Genomic DNA, 27,679 nt, shown 5'->3' with positions numbered 1-27,679 from the left:
ATTGGGGTCAAATGTAAGAAAGATACATCTTTGAAAAATAAAATTTACTCATTCATTTATTTATTCAGTACAGATATTGACCCCCTTATGTACGCCAGATAATATCAGCTGAATATGTAATAATGAACACAGATAGAGCCACCCCCATTGTCATGGAACTTCAATATCAGTGAGACAGAAAGACATTAGTCAAATAACAGCATCAGTGGGTATATAGCAAATCGGCAAGTGTGGTCCAAAGGAAAAAGAACATGGTCTTTGAAGACATATAACAATGATCCAAACTTAAATGGGAGACGTAAGAAAGGCCTCTTGAGGAAGAGTGCTTCTGTCCGTCAGAACAGCCATTGGAAAAGTCCTGGATCAAGAAAGCAGTGGGGTGTTTAAACAACTCCAGGTAAGCGCCTGGGGTACGGGACATGAGGAAGAGCATAGCGACACATGAGACCTGAAAGTCAGATAGGAGCCAGAATATGTTAAGCCTTGGGAGCCACTGAGTCTTCATCCTAAAAGCAATGGGATGTCATTGGAGTTTTTCAAGCTAAAGATGGCTTGGAAGCCCTAACTGAGATAATGTGTATAAAGAAAATAGCCCAGTGCCTGCATATTTTAAATGTTCCATAAACAGACACTGTTATAGTTGCTTATCAATTATAATTTCAACGTCACAATGCTTGGAGGTGAGATAGGGAGGGGAATAGAGAGCTAAGATCACAGGATCACCAGAAGAGGGTTATTCAAAGCGGCAACTGTCATTAAAAGGACACTTGAAAAGTATTTCTTGAGTTTCAAGCTACATAAGGACATCTTAAAACAGACATCCAACGGGTTGGCCATATGTCAAGCAGATAGAGAAGGGAACCCAGAGGATTCCAGAGGGCTTCGTCATGATATTTGTTGAGATATTACTGTATTCTCAACTGCACATACAAGCAAGGTGTCATACAGCCCATATCTCATGCTATAGCTTTTTCTCACTCCCAATTCTAATCCTCCTGAATTTTGATTCTTTTGATATTTTTCTTATTTTCCTCATAGGTGCCATGTTCATTCTGTAGAATTCAGTCTCTCAGACTTTAACCTTTCATACTCTCTAGGACATGCCTCAAATTTGCCTCCGGTTCTTCCCACTCCTGGCCATTTGAACCGCCTCCAGACTGGAGCTGGATGTGGTTGGCCTCTTGGCCCTATCATAAGGGGTAAAATAACACAGACTGTGTTGAAAAAGAAAGAAGTAAAGTACAATCACAATTATCTTATAAGTGTGTATTTTATTTTCACATGGCCCTCTTGAGTCTGAAAAAGAGGAAAGTAGGTAGAGAATGCAGTTAGTGAGCAATTTTGGCAATAAATAGGAGGTTGTATGAATGGATGATCCACACTGAACACTGGCACTGATTACATTCACTAGTTAATTGCTCACTTCTCCCTGATGCTTTGCTGTAGTGCACAACCATGGGAGAAACGGATCTGCGAGTGTGTTGTCCATTCTGCTGCATAATTCTTGACCTTTTGCAAGTATATCAGTCATAATTAGCTTCACTAAAGTTGGCATGCTGTTGTGCCCCTGGCATTTCCACATCATTCTTGTGCATTTTTGCAGCAGGCTAATAACCATAGCTTAATAAAAAGCAACACTATATAAAATTTGGTTCTTTGTTTTTCTCGGTAACTCTTCTTTCCTTTTAAGAATCATAATTATTCAACCTAGACAAAACATCTATGGCCATCTAAATTGTCTGGGAAAATACTTCAGCCTAGGCATTTATTTCCAAGGCTCTCCAATGAAGCTTTCCTGCCAATGGTAAAATAATCAGACTCACACAAATTCCCTTGTCTCTGTAAGACATTCCTGCCCTTAGGGACATATACTGCTCCTAGCTTTCTTCACTGCCTCCCCCAAATAATACCTTCTTTACTCCCGTATTAATAGGCGAAAGTAATAGATGCACCTGCAATGAGGCAAATAGACTCAGAATTCCTCTGAAAGCAATTTCTATAAAAGAACAAATAGAAAAAGAGGATAACAGGTGTTCCATTGCTAACTATCCAGCTGCTTCATTCTTTTCTCATCAAGTCCTGCTTTCTTTGAGACTGTGGGTGGAGAGCCCTGAAATATTCAAATATACATTCAATCTTTCAAGTCATTTGGCTATTTTCTTTCTGTGATATTCAATACACAACTCTCGGAACATTTAATTTAATTTGGGTGCTGTGTAGACAGTGCTTTGCAATGGAAAAACCCCAACGCGTGCAGTTGGAGTACCTGGGTTTAAGATCATATTTTTTGATGTATTGTGTGACTTTGGCAAAATTATTCAACTACCCTGAACTTAGATATTAATGTTTCCTGACCCAATTCTCATTGTGTACAGAAAACACTGGACAAACTGTGTGAAAATACTCACTTTATAAGAGTAATATTGGTATGTTAATTTCCTTAATCTCTTACATATTTTACTTTTACATATTGCTTTTTTTGTCTTTCTCCTCCAATACAACATAAACTCATGAAGGTGAGGATTCTTGTCTGCTTTATTCACTGCAGTATCTTGAGCACTTCACACAAAACTTGGTGCTCTGTAGCTATTTGTTGAAAGAATAGAAAAATGAATGTGCATGCAGATTTCCACTTAGTTTGACAATTGCGTAGAAAAGATTATGTTCTTTTTGCTCACAAAGTGGCTAATGGAACTGTTAACACATTGTCAGAAAGAAATCCCGTTTTGATTGAGCATTTCAAGAGAAATTAAATGCTTGTGTGTTTCTAGAAGATCTTGCCTTAGAAACTGAGAAGTTCAGAAGTAAATCTGAATCAGTGACCGGAAGGTCTGGGATCTATGACTATGATTATTCATTGATGTTAGCCCTTGCACTTGTCATTTTGGCTGAAGGGATAAGCCTTACTCCACCTACAGTAGAGAAAAATTGAGCTGTTCAAGCAATCACACAATACACATCAGGAACACTAATATAAGTAAAACTTCCTCGTGATTCCTGTATACTTTCTCACAATCGAGATATAGCTATACTTGAGGACATGCATGTCAGATGCTTTGGAAAATCATAATGTAGACGCTATGAAAGCATATGCACAAGATAGTAATCTTATCTCAAAATAGGTCTTGAGAAAAAAAAAGTCTTGTTCTCTTAGCTGGTGTATCGTAGCTTAAATCTTTCACAAGGGAAGATATATCTACCCATGATGATTTCCTATATAGGACACATTCGGTTCCACCTTGCCGAGAAACAGGCTGATAAACGGGATGCCTGCTGAGTTCCCTCCCTGAGCTACAATTAACAATGGCTCCTAACTTCGAGGCTTTGATTTGTCCTTCTTGCTTGTGCCACACAGAAGTTCTGTTTCCTGTTTGCAACTACAATTTGCAACAAATATTAGATTTACAGGATTTCCCTTAGATATATGTTTTTTAACACTCTTGAACAATTTAGATATAAAAGAATAACTGTTTACAGGCACAAAGCAGCCTCGAAGTCTCTTTACATAATCTCCCTAGCTGGATTTGCTCACTTTATGCGCTCAGCTCACTTTTCTCAGTGGTGTCTAATGAGGCAACAGCATGAAGCTGCTGTGCCAATGGTTATATTGTCCTGATAACGATGAAACACATTCATCTGCTCAGGCTCAGTAAAATTCCGTGCTCTACTTCCCCTAGAAATGATGAAATGTGATTTCCAAGAACAAGTCAATATTTCTTGAATCTTGGCTATTTGAGAATCTAAGGTGTTATAAAATCTGAAATGCATATCTATATCATATTTCTTTATGGTCTTTTTAGTGAGTGACCTTCTTTTGTTGCTATGATTTATAGGTTACATAATGCTTGAGGGTGTCATAATAATAGTTGCATATAGATTATAGCTATTTAACAATCTGTGTTCCTATTGCTTTACTCTCTTCTACCTTTAGAAAGCAAAGGATTCTTACTCATCAAATTTTATCCTAGAAATAGCTACCACTGAAAGAGTGAATAGAGTATATGCATTGCTAAACTTCCAACAGAGGTCCTGGTCCCAGCTCTAGGCCTTGATTTCATCTTCTGAAAGCAAACGGACTGGGCAAAGGCAGCTTTAAGAACTAAATAAGAAAACCATGTCAGTGAAACTTCAATAATCGAGATGAACTTGGATGAAAAAAATACAGTTGAACACTTTGATAATGCCAAATGGTACCCAGGAAGTGCACTTGTAATGCAGAACATAACTTGCACAAAAAGGAGAAATGTTGTTATACCATTTAAAAAAATATCTTTTTCAGGTAGGTTAAACAGTAACCTTTGTAAATGGATAATTGGCTTAAAAATAGTTTAACTATAAATTGTACAAAGATTTAATTTAACGAGCAATATCAATTATTCCAGTTTCTGAAGTGCTGCCCAAAGTAAAACTTTATTATCTTTAACCAAAATTTTCTCGTTAAATGTAAAATCATAGATGAATACTATAAAATCTCCCTAATAGCCCTTGCACATTGAGAATGTTTTACACATTGCTTCAGCTCACATACTTTTCTTCCTGAAGTGGAAAATAGAGATATGTTTTTCTCTTGAAAGCTCAATGTCTCTAAGCATTATAGCTTCGGACTTAATATGATGATCTGAATTTTGTCTTATTATTAATTCATTCATTCACTTTTTTTTCGTTGGGTGAACTCATGAGAAAAGAGAAAGTAGGTGTTTGAGTCTTTCTTCCATTGTTGCATCTCATTCTAAAACCTGATCGTTTTTGAGTTGATTTTTTTTTAAATTGAACTGGAGTGAAAAGTCATAGAAAAATTGATCATTCTACCTGTCTCTCTAACATATTGGATTGTGCTACTCAACTTCCATTAGGGTAAAAACACTTTGTGGGGAAATCAATTTAGACCTGGCAGGAGGCAGCATACATTCTAGCTGAATTCTCTATGTGAGTCACTTACCTAAGCATTTTCTGCAGAATGAAATCTACAAACACAGTGACAAAGTATTGTTACAATGAATTTATAGCACAAAAATTTAAGATTTAATAAAATGATCAATAAATTCGCATATTGTGTTTTCTCTGCCTGGGCATTTATAGAGAGAAACTTCCTCTAAAGTATGCCTGCTTTCCAACAAAGAGATTGCGTGCTATATGTCTATGTATGAGGACCATATTTTCCAAATTAAGAATCAAGGTACCTACTCTACTAAGTCTGTGTTTTTGAAGTACAGTTCAGCAAATGATTTGAAATCAAGTCCATCTTGAAAAATGTAGGTCCTTTTAGCTATTCATTAAACTTCATAAACAAATGAAGATGGTCTTATTTAACTTCTAAGGGGTGACAGATAATAATTGTTAGTACCATTGTTGTTATTGTTTTTGCTACAGCTTGTTGCTATTGCGTGAGATATCTGAGTAACTAGATATCTTTAAGTCACTTGATTAGCTACTTCCTTCCCCATCAAATGGTTTCTAATTCTTTTTGAAAAGCTTTTCAGGAGACAGGTCAGTTCTTCCTAATTTGGCCTTCTCCTCTGCTCACAAACGTTATTAGATCTCCCCTGTCCTACCCACGTTTTTCTCAACCTGGAAACCCACGTAATATTTTCGTCTCTCTCTGTGCCCTTCCAAACACCATCAGAAACTTTTAAAAGTCTATGAGTTTTAGGGGCTGGCCCCGTGGCTGAGTGGTTAAGTTCACGCGCTCCGCTGCAGGCGGCCCAGTGTTTCGTTGGTTTGAATCCTGGGCGCGGACATGGCACTGCTCATCAGACCACGCTGAGGCAGTGTCCCACATGCCACAACTAGAAGGACCCACAACGAAGAATATACAACTATGTACCGGGGGGCTTTGGGGAGAAAAAGGGAAAATAAATAAATAAATAAATAAAATCTTTAAAAAAAAATAAAAAAAAATAAATAAAATAAAAGTCTATGAGTTTTAATTCCAGTAATATAAAAAAGTTATTCATCAATCCTCTTGCTGAAAATGACTAAAATTGCAAAACAACATTTTTAAATTTACTAAAAGAATTGAACAGTTTCTAAGATAATAAGTAATTTTTAGGTAGATATCAACAGACCATCAAAGATAAATAGAAGATCTCAAAAGCAGCCAGAAAAAACATACATTACCTTTAAAAACTAGCAACTAGATTGACAGCTGACAAAAGCAGCAATGGGATTCCAAAGATAGTTAAATGATATCTTCAATGTATGAAGAAGAATAGTTGTCAGTTTAAAACTCTATGCTGAGTGAAAATATCTTTCAAGAATAAATAAAGATATTTTCTTACAGGTAAAAACTGAGAGTGTCACTTCTCATCAAAAAAAATTATAGAGGATTTTAAATATATCAGCAGTTATATTAAAATTAAATAGATTGAATACTACAAACAGGATGCAAAGATTATTGTTCAGATTTTCTTTTTAAAAAAAGAAGAGATATTTAAAATATAAAATACCAAGAAGGATAGAAAAAGATATTTGATGCACTAGCTTGCCAAAGAAAACTGTTGTAGCTTTATCCTAAATCAAACAAAATGAACTTTGGAACAGAATAGCATTGCCAGAGGTTAAGTGTGTCACTGCATAATGACAGAGGCTGAATAACCAGCAAGATATACCATTTTAAATTTCTATTCACAAAATAAAATAACCTCAAAATTAAAACAGAAAAATTGGGCAGATATATAAAAAGAAATTATCCAAAAATATCAACATGAACTTAGATCTGAATATCACAGCCAACTTAATACACATATGTAGAATACCACAGCCAAAAAACGTGCAGAATGTATACAACATTTACAGAATTTGACCATACACTGGATTACAAAGCAATTCTTAACAAGTACCAAAGATTAATGTTATACAGACCATGTTATCTGAGTAAAATGCAATTCAACTAGAACTCAATAATGAAAAGGTAAATTAAAATTTTTCATATAAAAAGAAATAAAATAAACAAAATTATAATGAAAATTAGAACATCATTTGAATTGAAGGATAATAAACATGCCACATTTCAAAACTTGTGGAACGCAGGTAAAGCCGTTATAAGAGAAAAATGTATAACCTTCAAGGCATACATTTAAAATGCATGGAAAGCCTAATGATGATATAAGCATCTATCTCCCGAGATTACAAAAATAAACAAAATAACCCCAAAGAAATTAAATAATGTTAAGACCAGAAATTAATACAATACAAACACAAACTATGAAGCATAGGCAAACCAAAGGATGGTTCTTTGAAAGGGCAAATCAAATTGGAAAATCCCTGCTACACTTAATTTAAAAGAGGAGAGGAGGTGAAGCACCAAAAACAATTGTAGGAATGAAAAAAAATGAACATCATTATGGACACTACAGACAAAATTATAATAATATTGTAAAACGTTATGTCAACACACAAGTATACAATAGATTAAATGGGCAATTTTGAATAAAAATATAACAACAAGAAGAAATAGAAACCTTGAGAAATGTTAAAGATATTGACTCGATGGCCAAAATCGTTCCAACAGAAAACCTCCACTCTCAGATAACTTTGCTGGAAATTTCTGCCAAACATTTGATAACAGATCATTTCCACGGTGCAAAACTCCTCCAGCAAATAGAAAAAGAGGAATACCCTCAATTTATTTTATGAAACTGGCATAACATTGAAAGCAACCTGACAAGAGAAGAAAGGAAGTACAATTAATCTCATTCATGATCACAGAGGAAAAAGATTCCCAACCACAATATTAGCAAGCTAGGTCCCACAGTATACGAAAAGGATGGCACATTGTTTTCAACTTGAGTTGATCTCAAGAATTCAAGACTGGTTTAACATTAGAAATCAATTATTGGGGCCAGCCCAGTGGCGCAGTGGTTAAGTTCACACATTCCTCATAGGCGGTCTGGGATTTGCTGGTATGGATCCCAGGTGCAGACCTAGCACCACTCGGCAAGCCATGCTGTGGCAGGCGTCCCACATGTAAAGTAGAGGAAGATGGGCACTGATGTTAGCTCAGGGCCAGTCTTCCTCAGCAAAAAAAGAGGAGGATTGGCAGCAGATGTTAGCTCCGGGCTAATCTTCCTCAAAAAGTAAAAAAGAAATCAATTATAATCCATCAAATTAACAACCTGAAGGAGAAAGAGAATATGGTTATATCAATAAATGCAAAAAGGCATTTGATAAGATGCAACATCCTTTCAAGATTAATAGAATAAAAACACTAGAAAAATACAGAGAGATAGGAATACAGCAAACACGATACATAGTGGTGTAACTCTAAGGATTTTTGCATTACTCTATTAATTTCAGTGAAGATCTTAGCCAATGCAGTAAGACAATAAAAAGAAACAAAAGATAAAAGGTATGGAAAAGAAGAAACCAAAACTCTCAGCATTTGCAGTTTGTTTGATCGTGTACATAGGACATCCAAAAGAATTTGCAGATAAATTACTAGAATTAATAAATGAGTTTAGCATGTTTGCTGAATAGAAATCAAAGCACACACGTAAACTACACTTCTTCATATGAGCCACAAACAAAAAGTGAATTAAAAAAAGAAATCATTTATATGCTATCAATAAATATGGATTTTCTAGGACTAAATTTAAAGAAAGCATGCAAGACCCTTAGTGAATGACATGGATTGGAGATCTTCTGATGTGACCCCAGATGGTCACTCATTCACACCTAGCGCTCCACCCCTACATCAGGTATCTCTTACTTCGACATCTTTGATAAAGCAGATATTCTGCTGCCTCAGTCCTTCTCTGGCATCTTCATCCTCACAGTAAAATTTTCTTGAATTCTAATGATGTACCAGGAACTAACAGCGATGGAGATACAAAGATAATTTCGCTGACTCCTTCTTGTTTACCTTTTTCTCCTATATATATTGATATTATCGGTGTTTTCATAGTGACAGTGACTTTACAGCCTTTGGCATTTCAGGTAATACACCATCAATTGGCATTGTAAAAAGGACTAGAGCGTGCCTCCAGGTAAGCATTGTATAGAAACTTAATTACAAGGCATTCAAAGAAGCTGGAACAAATTTCCATAAAAATGTGTGGCCCCATTGTTCTCTTAATACTAAACTATTAAGCTTGAGAAGCACAAACTGTGCTCCTCACCTATAGATACCCATAAATCAGATTGGAAGACTCTGAAATTCTTCTCTGGAAGATATAAATTACCTTTTGATGCATCAAAGATGTGAAGCTCAATCTCAGACACAAATCCAGCATGTTACCCAAGACAGATGCTATCTGAAAATATGCATGTAATCTTTCAAGCCTTTTCTGAGCGTTTTTTTTTTTTAATTATTACAACCTCATTATCTAGCTACTTTTGTTCTTTTTAAAGATAGCCTGCTGTGTGTCTTTCTCCTTGAATGATACTAAAATTTCTGTTTCTTTTCTTTTCCCACCCTTCTCCTCTCCTGCTTCCTCTCCAAATCTGCTGGTGTTTGTAACTCCTTTATTGTGGGTGTGGTCCTCTCCATCAGCCATGTGGGTAGTTGAACCAAACTCACCTACCTGCCTCTCTGCTGCTTTGTCCACCAGGAGACACTCCCAGGAATCCAGGTTGGTTGTGGGGTGTGGGGTCCAGGGGATTATACAGCCAAGTCATAAACACCGCCTCCTCTTTCTTTCCAGCTTCCCACGGGCCCCCTGGGTTCCCAACCCTCAGATTTTGACCCTAATTTTGCAGGCTTCCTGGTTTATGCTTTCACTTCTGCCAAACTGCAGACTATGCTGTGCACCTTCGCTCTTTTTGTACAGTCAAATTTTACCCTTTCTGTGCCCCATCCTTTTGGGGTCCTCCTACCCTGTTCTAGTTTAAATGACTCTAAGGCGTTAGTAGGGATTCCAGCGCTGAGAATAGACAGGTGGCAGAAATTTTCAGTTAGGCAGAGCTTTCCTCATCCCTCAAACTACAAAAGGAGGATGTTTGTCTCCTAAATAGAAAAACATCTTCGTGGAGCTCTCTTCATAGAGACCCAGGCCTGGCAGTGCATTTGGCAATGCTCCTCAATGACTCGAGTTCCCCTCTCCTGGCAACAGGAGTAGCCATCCAACCCGGTGTGGCAGCCAGAGACATCTCCTCTTGCTAACCCTCACCCCTTGTCTGCATTGCTCTTCTCTGGACCACAGGGTGGAAGCACGTGGTACTATGTGAAGACAGTAGGGGATCTAAGAAAGAGCACAGACTGGGGTCAGGTTCACCTAGGTTTGGATCCCATATTAAGCCACTTAATCACCTGTGTAACAAATTCCAAACCTTTGGGTCTCAATCTCCTTAGGAATATAATAGGTTAGTAGCTTCTCCCCTATTCTGATGCTATGAAGATTTGAAGTGACAAATGTGACAGTCCTGTGACAATGACTGGAGTAGGTTGGGTGCTCAATAAAGTGTATCCACTATTATTGACTGGGATTCTCTCCCTTCAATAACAACAAAGCTCGTAAAGCAAATAGCATTGGTCCCATTTAACAGATGAAGAAACTGAAGCTCAAGGAGATTAAGTAACTTTCCCAAGGTCAACTAGTAAAAGTGACAGTTGGGATCCAAATTCAAGTCTTCTGACTGCCGGCACATAGTAATATTTTCACATCATATGGCATAAGAAATTTTTAAATTTTGACATTCATATTAATTTCTAGTCTTTTCATATTGCATATTTGTTTAATGTGTGGATGTTCATTCTATTGGTTTCAAATATTGCGGTTATAATTTACAAGCGTTTTGTCTTAATAAAAAAACATGCAAGTTCCACTTATGGTTTATATAGGGTTGTAGACTGTCACAGACAAAAGCATGGAGTTAGAATTAAAAGATCATCTTTACTATATGGTGACAATTAAAGATAAATCACTACGATCGTTTAAGTCGTGCCATTTATTGACCCTACCACATATACTGAGCTCTGGCTAATTGGCAGGCATTTGACTAAGTATTTTGTGGAGTTCAATAATGAATCAGATGTTGTTTTTCACCTCAAGAACTAAAAAACAAATTTGGAAATAAAATTTGGCAATTTTAATTCAACCCCAGCCAGACTGTAAAAACCCTCTTCATTCGATATAAAATACAAATGTGACTTAAAATGGGAATTGATACATCTTAACATTGATAATCTTAAATAGGTAAAGATATATTTACTGGCTTGTGATTTCTACCAATATTGTCTCCAAAAGGAAAGTAAGTCCAATTCTTTGCTAGTTTTGTAAGTAGCTTGCTGGATAGCTTATGAGACCTTCTGCTGTGACAGCAGCAAACATCTCCCCAAACCCTAATAAAATTATGTATTGAAGTGCTTTATTTCAAAATGCAAAGCAAATTAAAAAAATAAATAAATCTAAGATTAAATGTAATTCATGGCATAGTTATGCTATTCTAAAAATCTGAGGGAAGAAAATTGGAGGCGAAAAATATATCAGGGGCATTTGTTTTCTAGAGGTTGCATAATCAAATATTTTTCAGGCCAATACTTGTAATGAAAATTAGTACAACAGGCTCAGAGCGCCTGCTAAATTTAAAAGGGTCCCAAGTTCACTAGCTACTCGAAGTGTAGCCTGATTTACCAATGTTTCAAGAGAAGACAAAAACTTAGACGGTGCATTCTTTCAGTTTTTCAGTGATGACAACTAACTTAAAATATTGTAATACTCTGCAGGTCAATATGGTTCCCAGCTTGTGAGTTCTGTTTGTACTCTCATTGCTAAATGTTTTTGATGTAAAAGCATCTCATTTTAAATTTATTCTATTTCTATTTCTAAGTTTTTGACATTTAACAAGCTGCACTTTTTAAGGTCATAAAATGAAAATGCATTCATGACTAGGAAATTAATTTAATTGAACTATGTGGAAATAATCTATAATTGTAATAATACAAACTCCAGGTACACTTAGAAGAGGAAGTCATTAAATTCTAATATGCTTGCCAAAATGTCTGAGAGAGGAACAACCTGGTCAAGGTTATCCCCTCTGCCCTTTTTGAAGGAATACTTTTCAACTTCATTCCAACACACTGAGTATTGCTGCAGTTCTTCTTAAAAAGCTCCCTACAGGGTTTGGATACTTAAAAAATAACCTAATACACCCAATAAAGAAAGAGCTCAATAAAATTCTTGAGACCCTTAAGTAGTTTAGGAAAAATGAAGCCATCAGCATTGGTCATCCTTACCCATCAGGAGAGCAGCAGCTGCTCCTTTCAAACGGGTCTGTCTTTATGATGTGTTGATGTTGTCTTAAACTGTGCCAGTAGCTCCATCCAGCAGGTTCCACGAGCTTCTGCTCTTGATCTAAGTCAAATCTGACTATCCAGAATTAGTAAAGCACTCCGTAGGACCGTCCAAGTTCAATTTCATTTTGCCAGTTATCCACAAAGGCAGCTATGAAATAATTCGACAGCCTCGTCCTCCAGAGATATAAGGGAAGCAAGATGTAGGCTCACGGACAGTTCTCTGTGATGAAGGATACTTCTCTGGCCGGAGTAAAGCTTTGCCGTGGGAAGTTACGCGGTTTAAGACAACCTTGGCTGATTTTGTTGGTTTTATCACTTTTACCCATCACATCAGTTTTATTGTAGCGGGCGGATTGTCTGTTACCTTTGGTGGGACCCATGAACTCATCACTAAAGGGGTGACCTAGTTAGGATGGCAAATTTCATTTGATTTTGAAGGATAAAGTTATTTAATAATCAGAGAAATTCCTTATGACTGTCATTATAAGACAGAATCTTGCATTTACAAATCTTTTCACAAGCACTAGATTTCCAACACAGATCACACATTTTTAAATAAAGATCTTTTCTGAGTCACAAAAAAATACGTGCTCAGTGTGGAAAACTTAGAAAATATGGAAAGGAACAAGAAAGAAACTGTCAGGCCAGCCCAGTGGCGCAGCGGTTAAGTTCGCATGTTCCACTCCCACAGCCCAGGTTTCGCCGGTTGGGATCCCGGGTGCGGCCATGGCACCGCTTGGCAAGCCATGCTGTGGCACTCGTCCCTTGTATAAAGTAGAGGAAGATGGGCACAGGTGTTAGCTCAGGGCCAGTCTTCCTCAGCAAAAAGAGGAGGATTGGCAGCAGATGTTAGCTCCGGGCTGATCTTCCTCAAAAAAAAAAAAAAAAAAAATGATTAAAAATAAAAAAAAGCTTTTAAAAAGAAAGACAATGTCACAAGTAACCCCATTACCCAAAGATAGCTGCTGCTAACAGTTTCATACATTTCTATGCACATGTGTAGAAAATATGTATATATTTATGTTTTAATTAATTCATTGATTCAATAAACATTTACTGAGCTCCTACTATATGGCGGGCATTATTCTGAGTTGGGAATGTATCGTGAAAGACCAGGAAAGACTCCTACATTTATGGGGTTTAAAACCTGCGGGGGGAGAATGGTACAAGGAGGAGAGAAATGTAATAAATAATAAACATAGTAAATAAATACATTCTATGGAATGTTAGAAGATAATAGCGACACTGAAAAAAATAGAGCAGGAGAGGAGAGACTGGGAAGCCAGGGACGAGGAGGCCTGGGTGGCAGTAGTAAAAAGGGTTGACAGGGGTCGCTGCATTGAGAAGGGGCATTTGAGAAAGATCTGAAGGAAGGGATGAAGTGAGGTAAGCAGGTCTCTCAAAGAACGTGCCAAGCAGAGGGAACAGCTGGGGAAGGCCCTAAGTCAGCAGTGTGCCTGTGCTGTTCTAGAAAGAGCCAGAAGGCAAGTGCAGCTGGAGTGGAGGGAGCAAGGGAGAGTGTCGGAGGAGACGAGGTCCCATAGGTAACAGGGATTCCAGGCAGGAAGGGCCTTGCAGTCCATGGCAACGACTTACAATTTTCCTCGAAGCAAAATACAGAGCTACTGCAAGGTTTTAAGCCTAGAAAAGATCTGATCAATCTTGTATTTTAAAAGGATGCCACCTATGTCAGTAGCATACAGTAAAACATTTTGTATTCAACTGTGTTCATTTAACAGGGGGACATTTTCCCATGTCATTTTTTGGGGGGAGAAGGGGGCATCATCTTGCTGCCTGCATACTAACTACATTAATGTACCTAGTGATGAATATATTATTTATTTTCCATTTTTTCTATTAATAATATTGTGTTGAATATCTCAGTACGTACTTTACCTTGCTGTCTGTTCTCTAGAAGCAATTCTTATAAAGGGCATTACTGACCGAAAGGCATGCCTGAATAAGTCTTAAAAAGCATGTCCAGGTTATTTTTCATAAAAGACATATACATTTGCACCCCCAGAAGTGACATGTAAAATATCACACATTATTTTAATCAATAGAATGATATACCAACTTTCCTAATTTGAGAATGCAACAAAATTCATTTACTTATTTATCAACAAAGATTTCTTAACAACTACACGACAATCATTAGACACATCAAAATGAGACATGTTTATATTCTTCACACACACTTACATTTTCTCATCTTTCCTCTTTTACTCCCCTTCATGTCATTACACCATTTTCACAGAGTTTATTTGAATTTAAATGTAAATGGCCAACAGGCATGGTTTAAGTCAGGCTCCCACCTGTCCAGTTCTTTAAGTTGGTTACATGATGTGATGTTTCTGATAACTGAAGCAGGGAATCCTTGGAAGCCTAACTCTCAGCATCTCTGGAAGAAATGGTTGTCCAAGAAAATTAAGAAGGCAAACAGAAACACAGAGGAAAAATATATAGAACACCTTAGAAAAGTCATTCTTGTACATGTATTAAAGTGATTTTCGTAAACTTTTTCCCATTAACGTAGCATTTTAGCAATACAACTACTTTCCTCTAGAAACACTTTCAATTCAGATTTTCACCAATGTCAAATTAGTCTTCTGGAAGCTTCCAGGCTTTGCTTCAATTATGTAGATATTTTGTCAAAGATATAGATATAAAACTGTGTGCCAGAACAGGCTGAACCTTTGTACAGTTTTAGACTAATTGAATGAAGTCTATGTTTTCTTGGATTTAAAAAAAGTCTTAATTATTCCTCATTTTATAACCTCATGATAATAGTCAAGAGTCAGCCTAAGTATGGAAATCTTTACTGTATATATTTTAGAAACCCAGGCCTGAGAACAGAAAAGAGAAATGTCACTATAGCAAGTGTTTATGCATTTATTCAAAAGGTCTGCATATATTATGTTTAATTTAATATCAAAATGTCCTGAAAACCTAATAAGCCGACTCTTAAGAATAAATACATTTTCAGGGCTTAACGTGGTATCATTTCTCAACTTAATATTGAATTCTTCCCCTATGCCAGCACTATGCTCCTGCTTTACAAGAATAACCCCGTTTAACCAGCAGAACAGTTCCATGACAAAGCTTCTATTACCATCTGCATTTTACACAGGAGGAAACTAAGGTTTAGACAGGTTTGAGTAATGTGTCCATTTCCATCCAGCTTGTAACTGATAGAGTAAAACTTGAGCCTAGGGTTCCCAAAGGCCAAAACACTGGGGTTTGGCTACATTAGAGCTCACTTAGATGTCATGGTCATACCAACAAAGGATTAGAAGGAATATTCGTGGTCACAGTAGAAAAGAAAATATAGCATGAAGAGAAGCAGGTCAAATCTCAGATCAGTTATTTATCAGGGATACTAACCTCTAATCCTTGATTTCTCATCTATAAAAGGAAGGTAATTAAATGTCAATGTAAAATGCTTCATAGAACCCTAAGCACCACTATGCATTAAATGATGGTAATCTCTTTAGAGGTAATATACAGAAAGAAGACTGTGTAACAGAGGGAGGCATTCGCCTAGGTGGTTTGGTGGAAGAACAGAAACAGGTGGGAGCTGAGGTGGTTACTGTAACTTATATTCTGAATGTTTCTGAACTAAAGTCTGGATGCAGCAAAATGCAGTGACATTCACAATGTATTTTGACCATCCAAACAAATATACACCTGGAACTTTTTTAGAGATAAAGAACTTAGGGTTAAATATTTCAACAGTAAGCATCTAATGGCCTTCCTGAATAAATACATATTCATGCAACACTAACTTAGCAACAGATGTATGTACTTTTTGCCTGACATTAAAATAATATTTTTGCACACACCATTGGTAGGGCATATGTTTTCAAAAATTTCTCCATAGCTCTCATTAACAAAAGGAAAAAGAAAAAAGCTAAGCTATCATGCTCTCTTGCTCAATCCTCCTTTCTGAACAAGGGATTATAGTTTCAAAATTATTTCTTGGTGTCTTGGTGAAGCCTGAGACTGTGAAATAGCTTTTTAAGGTCCAAAGCTAATAAACCCTACAACAGTTGTTACATTCATGAGGACATTATTTGCTGTTATCTATTTACTTAAAGATAACATATGATTTGCAAAGCACAGCATCTGACACAGAAGATTGTTCAAAAATTTTTACTTTATCACCTATGTATATACAATCCCCAATAACACTATTCTACAGTACGACCCTTTTCCTATATTAAGAAATTTACTGTTTGCCTTTTCTATCGTAATCTAGTTATTTTGCATAACATCTGGTTATGAAGAGGTTTGTTTCACTGGACATATCTGATAGATTTGAAAATCTATCAAATCTGAATGAATGAAAAAGTCTTCGTTGAACAGTATTCAATATACTTTTTCAGGATAAAAGATTTCAGTGCAACTAGTCCTGAAAATAGGGAAATTAGCAGCCATTGGTGTGTACAAATTTCCTCCCAAATGAAGTAACAATGCTATAATCATGTCTTTTTGTGTGTCTTTTCTTAAAACAACCAAAATTGAATTAGAGTATAGCTAATTCGAGGCCATTCTTTCTGCTAAGAATGAGCCACTTGTTTGATGATTAATCATGAATGACCTGTTTATATTCTCTTCATTGTCATTTAATAATACCTCACAAAAAGTGCACAGAGTTGGATTTACAACAACGTTTTCACTGATCTCAGGACAAAAATGATAGTGAAGTTTGTCAATTACCTTTTCTCAAAAGTAAATATCCTTCATCCTTAGATAATATATCATAGTTTATTACATTATTGCAATGTCCTTTCTTCGATCATGAGAGCAGATGTAATAAGGGGTTTTTTTTAAACGTCCTTATTTGGGAAAGCAAAGGTTTCCACTTTATAATATTGTTGTTGTTAGTGTTATTTTACTGGTCCAGGAGATCAAAAAGTCTGGAATTCACTATTCTGTTCCTCCATTCATATTAAACATTCCATTGTATACATAAACCACAATTTCTTTATCTATTCATCCATCCATCGACACTTTGGTTGTTTCCATGTCTTGGCTATTGTAAACAATGCTGCAATGAACATGTGAGGTGCATATTTCTTTCCAAATTAGTGTTTTCATTTTCTTTGGATAAATACCTAGAAGTGGAATTGCTGGATCATATGTTAGTTCTATTTTTCATTCTTTTTGAGGAAGCTCCACATTGTTTTCCATAGTGGCTGCACCAATTTACATTCTCGCCAACAGTGCACAAGGGTTCCCTTTTCTCCGCATCCTCGACAACACTTGTTATTTGTTGTCTTTTTAACAATACTTATTCTGACAGGTGTGAAGTTATATCACATTGTGGTTTTGATTTGCATTTCCCTGATGATTAATGATGTGGAGTATCTTTGTATGTACCTGTTGGCCATCTGTGTACTCAGATTTTCTGCTTATTTTTTATTCAGATTGTTTGGGTTTTTTGCTATTGAGTTGTATGAGTTCTTTACATATTTTGGATATTAGCCCCTCCTCAGATATATGATTTGAAAATATTTTCTTGCATACTATAGGTTGCCTTTTCATTTTGTTGATGATTTCCTTTGCTGTACAGAAGCTTTTCAGTCTAATGTAGTCCCACTTGTTTATTTTTGCTTTTGATGTCAGATTCAAAAAATAATTGTCAAGACCTGGGTCAAGGAGCTTACCACCTATGTTTTCTTCTAGAAGTTTTATGGTTTCAGGTCTTACATTCAAGTCTTTAATCCATTCTGAGTTAATTTTTGTGTATGGTATAAGATAGAGGTTCAGTTTCATTCTTTTGCGTGTGGCTGTCCAATTATCCCAACACCATTTATAGAAGAGACTGTCCTTTCCTGTTGTATATTCTTGGCTCCCTCTTTGTAAATTAATTGACCATATATGAGCAGGTTTACTTCTGGGATCTCTATTCAGTTCCATCAATCTATGTGTCTGTTTTTATACCAATACCACACTGTTCAATTACCATAGCTTTGTACTATAGTTTGAGATCAGGGAGCATGATGCCTCCGGCTTTGCTCCTCCTCAAGATTGCTTTGGCTATTTGGGCTCTTTTATGGTTCCAAAAGCAAATCTGTTTTTGAAAGCCTCACCTAAACCCCTGAGCTTCATGTAACAAGTTAATCTTTTGGCTGAGAGTAAACTAAGAACATTCACTTTTCAAACTTTCATTTTGAACCCTGTGAAGGTGTATTTTAAAGTCTTCTAAGTTCTTGCCTGTGGTATGTCATTAAATTGATTTTAGGGAAGCAACTCAATTCCTTATTCAAGATCTCTTGTGATAGATGTGGGTGCTTACTATTTTTTTCCAGTGTTGAGATTAAAAGATTTAGTACAAAGCTCCAGAGTAGATATCCTTAATAGCACGGAGACAATCAAACCAATGGTAATTACTACATTTTACTGAAAGCCTTCTTTAAGTGGGGAGAAGTTAAGAGAAAATCTTATCTTTTAGAATCTGTTAAAGTTATTTAACTTTACACTGTGTTTACTTGACTTTCTAACAATTGCAATAGGATCCCTTTTCATTAGAACTCTTCTGGGAAATTCTTTAAATAATCTCATCAGATGTGGCTTATCTTACCATCTGTAATCACTGCAAAAAATTGAGCATTGAATTTAAACACTTTTTGCTGCATAATCTTTTGAGGTCAAGCAGGATGCTCAGAAAGATAAGAACAAACAACATTAGTAGATACTAAACGAGCATCCATCCCTTCCTGGCCCTGCCCTGTGTCCTAAAGGGTCCCTGCTCTTTCAGTTCTTACAACCTAAAGGGGCAGACAAATGTTACCAAATTGCACACCATTTTGACAAGTGCTGTAACAGAACATGGTTCAGTGTGTTGTTGGAACACACAAGAAGAGCATCTATCTCAATTCCTGGGTTGCAGTGAGGATGGGAACATGGGAGTGAGGGAGAGATGAGAGGTGAGTGCATTTGTGTGTGCATGGGGCATTGGAGGCACATTGGAGAGGAGTAGTGGCCTTCTTGGCAAAGAGAAGGGAGGAGGCCAGGGCAAGAGGTGATTTATAATTGGAGACCCAAAGGATAGAGTAGGAATTATCCAGGAGGAAGCAGGGGGACTGGGAAGGGTGTTCCTAAAAGAAGTAACGTGATGAGCAAAAGCACAAGGGCAAATGAGAACCTGTATTTAATTTAGTATGTCAGATAAGTGCTTCTCAAACTTTAATGGGAATATGAATCGCCTCAGTTTAATGTCAAAATGCAGATTCTGATTCAGTAGTTCTAGGGAGGGATCGGAGCTCCTAGGTATCTAACAAGCTCCCAGGTGATATCCATGCTTCTGGTTAACAGACCAAACTTTGAGTAGACAATCTGATTTCCAGGCATTGAACATTTCTGTCTCTCGGGAAATAGCTGAATATTCCTTAAGCCATTTTCACTACCAATGGTGACTTACTTATTCATACCACATGAATCATTAGTGATTGCAGGATGGAGGCAGCTCAGTACCTCATTCATATATGACTTTTTCTTTTATAAGGGAGCCTGCTTCTCTTCCCATAATGTTTTTAAAGTCAGTATTTCTAATTCTGCTTTTGCACCTTTTTTCTTACCTTGATCACCTCCTCATTGAAACACATTTAGCAATTTCAGCATGAAACCAGTCTGAAAGGATGTGCTTAATAAATATTGTCAACACTTGTCAAAATCAAAGGAAATGTCCCAGGGAAGAACTTGCAGCCTTACCCGTTAGAAGCAAGTTTTAAGGCTATACTGTAGCTTGACAGCAGTTCTTTCTATGTCAATTTGAACTCATTTTAATAAATGCATGAGTTTCATGTCGCTGCCATCTCTTCCTGATCCACAGCATCCAATGTTCTGCTTCTCTAGAACCAAGGACAGCATCTTTGCAAATACTCTGAAAATTCAATCTTCATCGCAAAGGCATGGGGACAGACTGGGCTGCGTTGTAATGTCACCTACTGGAAATTCACACCCGTGTCACGTGGTTCAAAAGATAAGCCTCTCTACACATGGTTTTGGTTATTGGGCATCATTAAGTTGATTTATAATGTGTTTCTGGAGACTAGAAGATGCATTCCCTTTGGATATTGGTGCAGTGGGGTTGCATCACACTTGCTATGGAGTAATGCGCTGATTTTAGTCCCACTATTTCACTCTACTACCTCATTTAGTACTCACAACAATAAAAATATATTTATACATTTTATTTAAAATTCTTTTTTAATTAATGCTATAAGGCTTAGCCTCAGAACAATGGAGTGAGCCCTGCAGGCAAGCAACACTTTTAAATTCCCTTCCTCATCTTTATTTCCAACTAGGATCTCACAATCATCTTAAAGGCAGAAGGGTTTTCATACCGAGATATACGTGGGTAGACTTGTTTCTTCCACTAGACTGGCTCAGCAGTTCTTAAGTTTCTCTGCGCACGGAAATTACTATGGCATCTTGTCTACTTGCAGTCATATACAATGTGCTGTATGGGAAAACAAGGAATTTCCATGGGTGATCTTTTACTTTTTTCTATGATCCCCTTGCTCCCTGATTTTGGATCTCACCAACTCTCCCCAAGTTAGACTTGATGGTCCTCTAGAGTGATCAGAGATTGTTGAAGCTCTGTTTCTGTTTTATGTCAGGTCTGTCTCAATCTTACTTCTCAGCCTGCCTACTTCCCGCTCTCAGGATCGCTGACTCCGTAAAGAGACATGAAAGATGTCCTAACACTGAACCTAAGTCCTGAGGTGGCCTGGATGGAAGTGATCCACTAGCTCACCAGAGCTGCCTAAGGCACACAGTAGCAACGGTATATGTAGCTGTATACTGCACACAGAGCCTTAGTAGCTCCTAGAAGAATATACATGATTTCCTTGATTCATGGGCCAAAGTTAGCTTGATGTATGGTCTTATCTTCCCCATGTAAATGAGCTGGAATCTCACAATGATACCTGTTTGGCCTTTGGGTAAAAGCCAAACTGTCCTATGGCCAAGAAAGGAGTCAGGAAACATCAGCAGTTGAATTTGCGTTAGAGTCACATGTAAATGGCAGCGTAAAAAGTTATGGGCCCCATATTGTGGGAAACCAGTAATAATATGGCTTAAAACTCAGGCTTTCCATGATATTTTTAAGTGACTTCTAGAGGTAGGAAGGACCTCAGACCTTACTCCGAACATTCCTTTATAAATGAAGAGATTGACTCAGAAAAGGTAGACAGTAGAGTAGCCAGGGAGCTACAGCCACAATCTGGAGCCAAGTACCTTCTTCCTCCCTCCCTCCCTCCCCTCCTGCTTTCTTTCTTTCCTTTCTTCCATTACCTTTCCCCAGTTAAAGAAAGATAACATGAGTGTTATCCTTTCATTTAAATTTGGCTCATTCTAGTCTTCAAGGTGGCAAATACTCAGAAAATAATATATGAAAATTTAAAACAAAATAATTACTTGAATTATTCTTTGCATGTTTTACCCAAATCTATGATCTGTTACACAGCACCATTACCAGTCACTTAAAAAACTATCATTCACAGTAATTAATAATGGAAATGTTAATAGACTACATTCATGCACTTTTGACTTATGGCTAATTGCAACCTAGTGAAAATTGATTAATTTAGAACTTAAAATATGAGGGTTATATATTAATTAGTAATACATTGTTTATTTAACTGATCTTCTATTTAGCGCTTCATTTAAGAGAAAAATTCTATACGTTGGGTTGATAATTACATAAAGAATCATTAGGTTGTACTCCCAAAAATGTATTTTAATGAATTATACGTGTTCTACAGGATCAACAACAACGAAAATAAAGTCTAACCTTAAGAGAGAAGTACAGTTTTTAAATTCCAAATTTTCACATTTTCAGAAGAGAAATAGTTAGAAATCCTTCAGATTCAGAGGGTTTTTTGTTTTCAAATTAGGCTCAATTTAAAATCTCCAGTCATATCATGAAAAGCAGGTTTGATAATAATTTCAATTTTTATCATGTCTTGAGCATGTAGAAATAATTTTAAATCTTTTAAAATATTTATACAGCCCTGCGTATATTCAAGCCCACCAAGATTTGACAGAGATGGGGGGAAGGAATATCAGTCTAGAATTTTGGAAGCAGAGAAATGAGATACTGCCCCCAGCAACAGAGATGATAAGAGATGACCTGCATTTTCTAAAGCCCACGATCTTTTCATGGTACCATCTTGCCTCCTGATTAAAATGATGTTTTTCCCTCATTTAAAAAAAAATAGGATGAGTATTTTTTTATGTGTTGGTTTTGGCCAAGCAAAATTAAAGAGTGGCCATCAAGTAGCATTATTGGGTTTTTAAAACTGCTTGCTTAAGGAAAGATGTTAACAGAGCTCAAAGTCAGGCGGATGGATTGTGTCCATCTAAGCACTTTGGAAGTCGTTGGGTTGCGGTTTTATATTCACAATAGAATAGTTCACAGCGGTTCCACCAATTACAAAAACGAAGCCAACAAAGAAATGTCAATGTCAGCAGGAGGATTTGTTGCATTCAGTGCAATCTGAAAAGATGATTTTTGATAAAGCGCATTGTGCTTCTTCCTTCATGAATATGGAGATGACTCACTGGAATGTGTTCTCTTTTGTGTTTTGCGGCACACACAGCAACTTGGAGTCACCACTGATGTGTGAGGTTTCAGCACCGCAGCAGGGCAGTGCCAGCGGCGGCTCCGGAAGCAGCCTGGGTGGCTCCATCACAGCTTGTAAGAAGGTAACCTTGCCCCACACCACTCTCTTCTCACCCGTTGGCCCAAATGCTAGTTTAGTTTAGCTTTTCAAGCACTTTTTCTAAAGCAGAAACAACAACAAAAACAAGCAGCAGAATAGTCCACAATTTGCTTGCCCAGCTAACCCATGATGACATTAAAAACTGGAGTTCATGGGGGCCGCCTGGTGGCTTAGTGGTTAAGTTCGCATGCTCTGTTTTGGGCCTGGGGTCCGCAGGCCTGGATCCCAGGTGTGGACCTAGCACTGCTCCTCAAGCCATGCTGTGGTGGCATCCCACATACAAAATAGAGGAAGACTGGCACAGATGTAGCTCAGTGACAATCTTGCTCAAGCAAAAAGAGGAAGATTGGCAACAGATGTTAGCTCAGGGCCAATCTTCCTCACCAAAAAAAAAATTTTTTTAATGTAATTCATGGAAATGATCGGAAAACTCAAGCAGTTGAGAAAGGTACGACTTGAAAATTATAAGCATCTGGTGCCATTCCATCTCAAGTCCAACCTCTTCTCAGTACCTCTTCCTAAAATTAGCCGTGGGTAACAGCTGCCTGGATCTCCCTTCAGAAAAATATTCATGTTTTGAATGTCTCACCTTATTATATTAAGCTCCTAAGTCTGTACTGAAGAAAAATTCATGGCTGTTCTCATTTTGATATTTTCTTAAAGAGATAAATATGTTTGGCTTATTTATTGGGAAGAACAGAAGCGCATTTCCTAGAGTATAGACTTTAGAACCGATAAACAAATCTTACCTTCAGACACTTGCAGAAAGTTGTCATTTGAACAATATAAAATCATCTAATTTAACGACTTCATTTTTCCAGCCAATCCAGCTTAAGACCCAGAAACTTAAAGCAAAATACCCAATTCTCCACCTAATGCTTTTGTTACTATTTCTTGCTGAATTCCAGAGGAAAACGTGTTTCTTCTCATCCAAACTTAAAGGAAATTATACTGGATTATTTCACTTATTGTTAAAAAAAGACAATTATAAAAAATGCTTATAGATATAAATTAAGACAAATTCTGTTACTAAACATATTGTATATGTGTATATATATATATAACATGTATATGTACATGTGCATATATATTGATCTATTGATTACTGTGTCCAGTTAAGCAGCCTTATTTGTTCTCTGTTTGTGTGATTTCTGTATAGTTTTTAAGTACCAAAGAAATTGACAAATATTTGTATTAAAGAACATATATTGATTTTTAGAAAAGTAACATTAAACATAATTTTACAAAAGTATTTGATACATACATTCATAAATACATGAAGATACACGTGTCTAACTAAGGGCTCTTATTATCAAGTGGTACATAATCTATTATTCTTCCTCCTCTTATAAAATTCTTACAGAGAAGTCAGTGCTATAAATTCCAGTTTGTAGTGCAGGAAACTGAGGCATTATAATCCAAATTGATTTTGAGTTACTCATAAAAGAGCTAAAACTGCAGGTCTGCAGGCTCGAGACATGCTCTACGCAACTCTGTAACTCCAAATTATAAAGTCTTCAACAGATGCTATCCATTTCACAAGGATAATTTATTCTAATTTTTAGATAATTCTATTCATAATGATTAGATCCCATGTGGTATTTACAAGAAGGATTGAAGCCAGACTGCCTGAATTTGACAGCCAGTTCCATCGCTACGAGCTGTGTGGTCTCAAAAAAATTACTTTACCTCTTCAATGTCTCAGTTTGCTCATCTGAAAAAAGAAGGTGATAATATTACCTATTTCACACGGTTGAGGTGAGGATTCCTTGAGTTAATAGATGTGAAATGTTTAGAACAGTGCCTGGCATATCGTAAGCACTCAAAAGAAAGATTGCTCATCACGAATATTATTCTAAAGAATAATTTTATCAACAAGTATACAGTGCCAAAAAATAATTCGGTGTTGGCATTATCATGCTGAGAGAGTTAGTACTTTATGTTCTGTTATCTCAGCCACAGTTATTTCCCTGCAAAAGAGGTGGGCATGTTCATTTCTTTAAAAATCCTGTCTGGAAGCTACTGAACTAACAGAGCTGTTTGGGACTGGATGTCTACCCAAAATACTAAAGCTAAAACTCAATCATCTATTCTAAGTGACTTCATTTATCTATTTATCTATCTATCTATCTATATCTATTTATACACATATATCTATATATACATACATAGATATTTAAAGTTTAAATATAATCCCACTCATTCCACAATTATTTTTAGAACAACTATTAGTAGGCTGAGCCATATGAAACTGCCTTTTTTACAGATCAAAAATTATGTAATGTAGGCAATGTTATATTGTCCAACCTAGATACATTCAAAATTCTGTTAGATCTTGGAGAGAGATACAAGGATAAATGGTTAAATAAAAGGATAAATGGCCCCCACTCTTGAAGAATTTTCAAACTAGTTTGGGAGGTAATACTGGTTTCTCATGTTAAAAGTCAGACAATCATTCATAAGTTAAATAATTATATAAGATAATGATATCTTAATATTTCAAGGTAGTATAAATTAGGTAAAAATTAAGTATTACGGGCGTTAATAGTTAAGAAGAGAGAGACTCTGGACCTGCAATAGGCAACAACCTTCAGAAAGAGAAGTGGATCTCAATTTGGACTTTGAAATATGATCAAGATTTGAAGGAGTGGAGACAGCCCTATGGCTGAGTGGTTAAGTTTGCGTGCTCTGCTTTGGCGGCCCGGGGTTTCGCAGGTCCGGATCCTGGATGCGGATATACGCACCGCTCATCAAGCCATGTTGTGGCAGCAACCAACACAGAGGAACTAGAATGACCTACAACAAGTATATACAACTATGTACTGGGGCTTTGGGGAGAAGAAAAAAAAAGGCAGATTGACAACAGATATTAGCTCAGTGCCAATCTTCCAGAAAAAAAGAAAAAGAAAAGAAAATATTAAAAAAAAAAAAAAAGATTTGAATGAGTGAAGAGAATATCCAACCAAATTTAGAAAAGGCTGCTACAAATTAATGCAGGAGAAGTCAACACCTTTGTGTACTGCTAATATTTTTCCAATATTCATAGTGCATTCATTTCATTTCAGTCTCTTAAGCTTACATAATAATTGCATTTAAAGACAGTTTAGTAGCTATATATGCCACATGTCACAGATAATTTGTGGTTGTTTTCCTTCCCTTCAAAAGGGTAGCTTGCCAATGTTCTTTTCTTTGTATCTAGAACATAGGCCCTCAATAAAAAGACATTGAATACCGAATGATGCATGACTTGACTTTATCATCATATATTACTGCGAGCTGATGTAAGTGATTATTCATCAATTCTTTTAAAAAAATATTGTTAATCACAGATAGGAGAAGTGAGGATCTATATGCCCATAAATGAACGTACAATATACGTTCTGTACAAAAGAAGCAAAGACAGCTCTATCCTAGAAATAGCAAGGCTGTCCCACTGCCTCACCGCTCTTCAGAGTCAATCAACCTTCAATAACAGCAACATGAATAATTGAAATCTATCGGTAATTCCCCAAACTCATTTCATGTAATAGCTTCATCTTCTTCCCCATCAAACCTTCTTGTCAGAACTGACACATTGCTAAATTAACTGGTGGAAGAAATAAAACAAGGCTCCAAAAGATAATGCATTTGTTGGATAAGCAGCCTCTGAAAAATTACAAATTGACTTCATTTCCTTCACGTGCTTCGTAGTGAATCTCTAAGGTTTTCCAGAATCCTACCCAGATGCAATTGCTTTGGTTCCTCTTTGCTGTTGAGGAAATATGGCCCCTGGAGTCCACAGCTGTGCAAAAGCCTTAGCATCAGGAAAAAGACTTTGGTAGACTTATTTGAAGGAGGAACTCAATATATATGTTCGTTAGTGAGGGACTGCCTTTGCCTAGAGCTGAGATGACCGTGCCACTCAGTGACAGTTTACACATGTTGTCTTGGAGTTTTGTTAATAGACCCTCTTTTGCTGTCAAAAGTGCTCTGGTATGCACAATAAGTTATATGGTTAGCTTAGCTCTAGCTTCAGAATTATCCTTTCTCTCCTTTCTCTCCTTTTTCTAAGTGTGAGGAAAGTTATCAGACAAATTCACAGTGAGGTGTTAGTGATTGCATAGCTTAATGTAGTTGTGACAAATAAAATCTGTTTTTCTTTAACTACCTCTGCTGGAGAACTGGTACTATGGCCCACCCTCCCCTGCTAACTGACATTGATCTTTGAGTCTATGAAATCTGAACATGACCTCAGAATTATGCTCATCATGAAGTTCCAAGCAGACACTATTGTTCCGTCCAAGTTGGAATGTAAACTCTCTGTCACCCTGATTTAACGAGCACGAAACCTGGGAGAAGTTTTAATGTATGCAATGTGATTCTCCAAAGTAATACATTTCAAATGATGGAATTTCAAAATACTGCTGGGAAAAAAATGAGAAAGAAAGAGTTGCTGGTGGAGAGTTGACACTGGAGCCCTTCGTGGTATCTCTTGAATTGTATCTCACAGGGACATTGCCTGATGGACCAGTCCTTCTTATAAGACAAATACAACCACATTGTTTGATGCATTATTAACATTAATACATTGTTAAACTGAATCATAGGGATTTTCCATAAAGTGAGCTAAATGATTATAAATGTTATTCTTTTATATCTGTTAATTACTAAGTGAAAAGTATTTATAATATCCTTACAATAAATCAGACTTTGTCATCTCTAAGGAGGCAGTGGA

At 36.7% G+C, this 27,679-nt stretch overlaps 1 protein-coding gene across 8 annotated transcripts in view; it reads left to right on the top strand.

Annotated features, from left to right (window-relative positions):
* Nucleotides 1-27,679, top strand: part of SPHKAP (SPHK1 interactor, AKAP domain containing) — a 154,438-nt gene that overhangs the window by 14,044 nt on the left and 112,715 nt on the right. For 5 of the 8 annotated variants that reach the window (XM_070618518.1, XM_070618516.1, XM_008512936.2 and 2 more), the window contains 2 exons: nucleotides 9,491-9,569; nucleotides 22,843-22,948. In XM_070618518.1, the coding sequence (XP_070474619.1) occupies nucleotides 9,491-9,569; nucleotides 22,843-22,948 (185 nt within the window). The remainder of the gene's footprint in view (nucleotides 1-9,490; nucleotides 9,570-22,842; nucleotides 22,949-27,679) is intronic. The other 3 variants (XM_070618519.1, XM_008512937.2, XM_070618521.1) reach the window with 1 other exon arrangement.

Source organism: Equus przewalskii, chromosome 5, assembly GCF_037783145.1.
Source record: "Equus przewalskii isolate Varuska chromosome 5, EquPr2, whole genome shotgun sequence".
NCBI lineage: Eukaryota > Metazoa > Chordata > Mammalia > Perissodactyla > Equidae > Equus > Equus przewalskii.
This window is presented reverse-complemented; position numbering and strand designations above follow the sequence as displayed.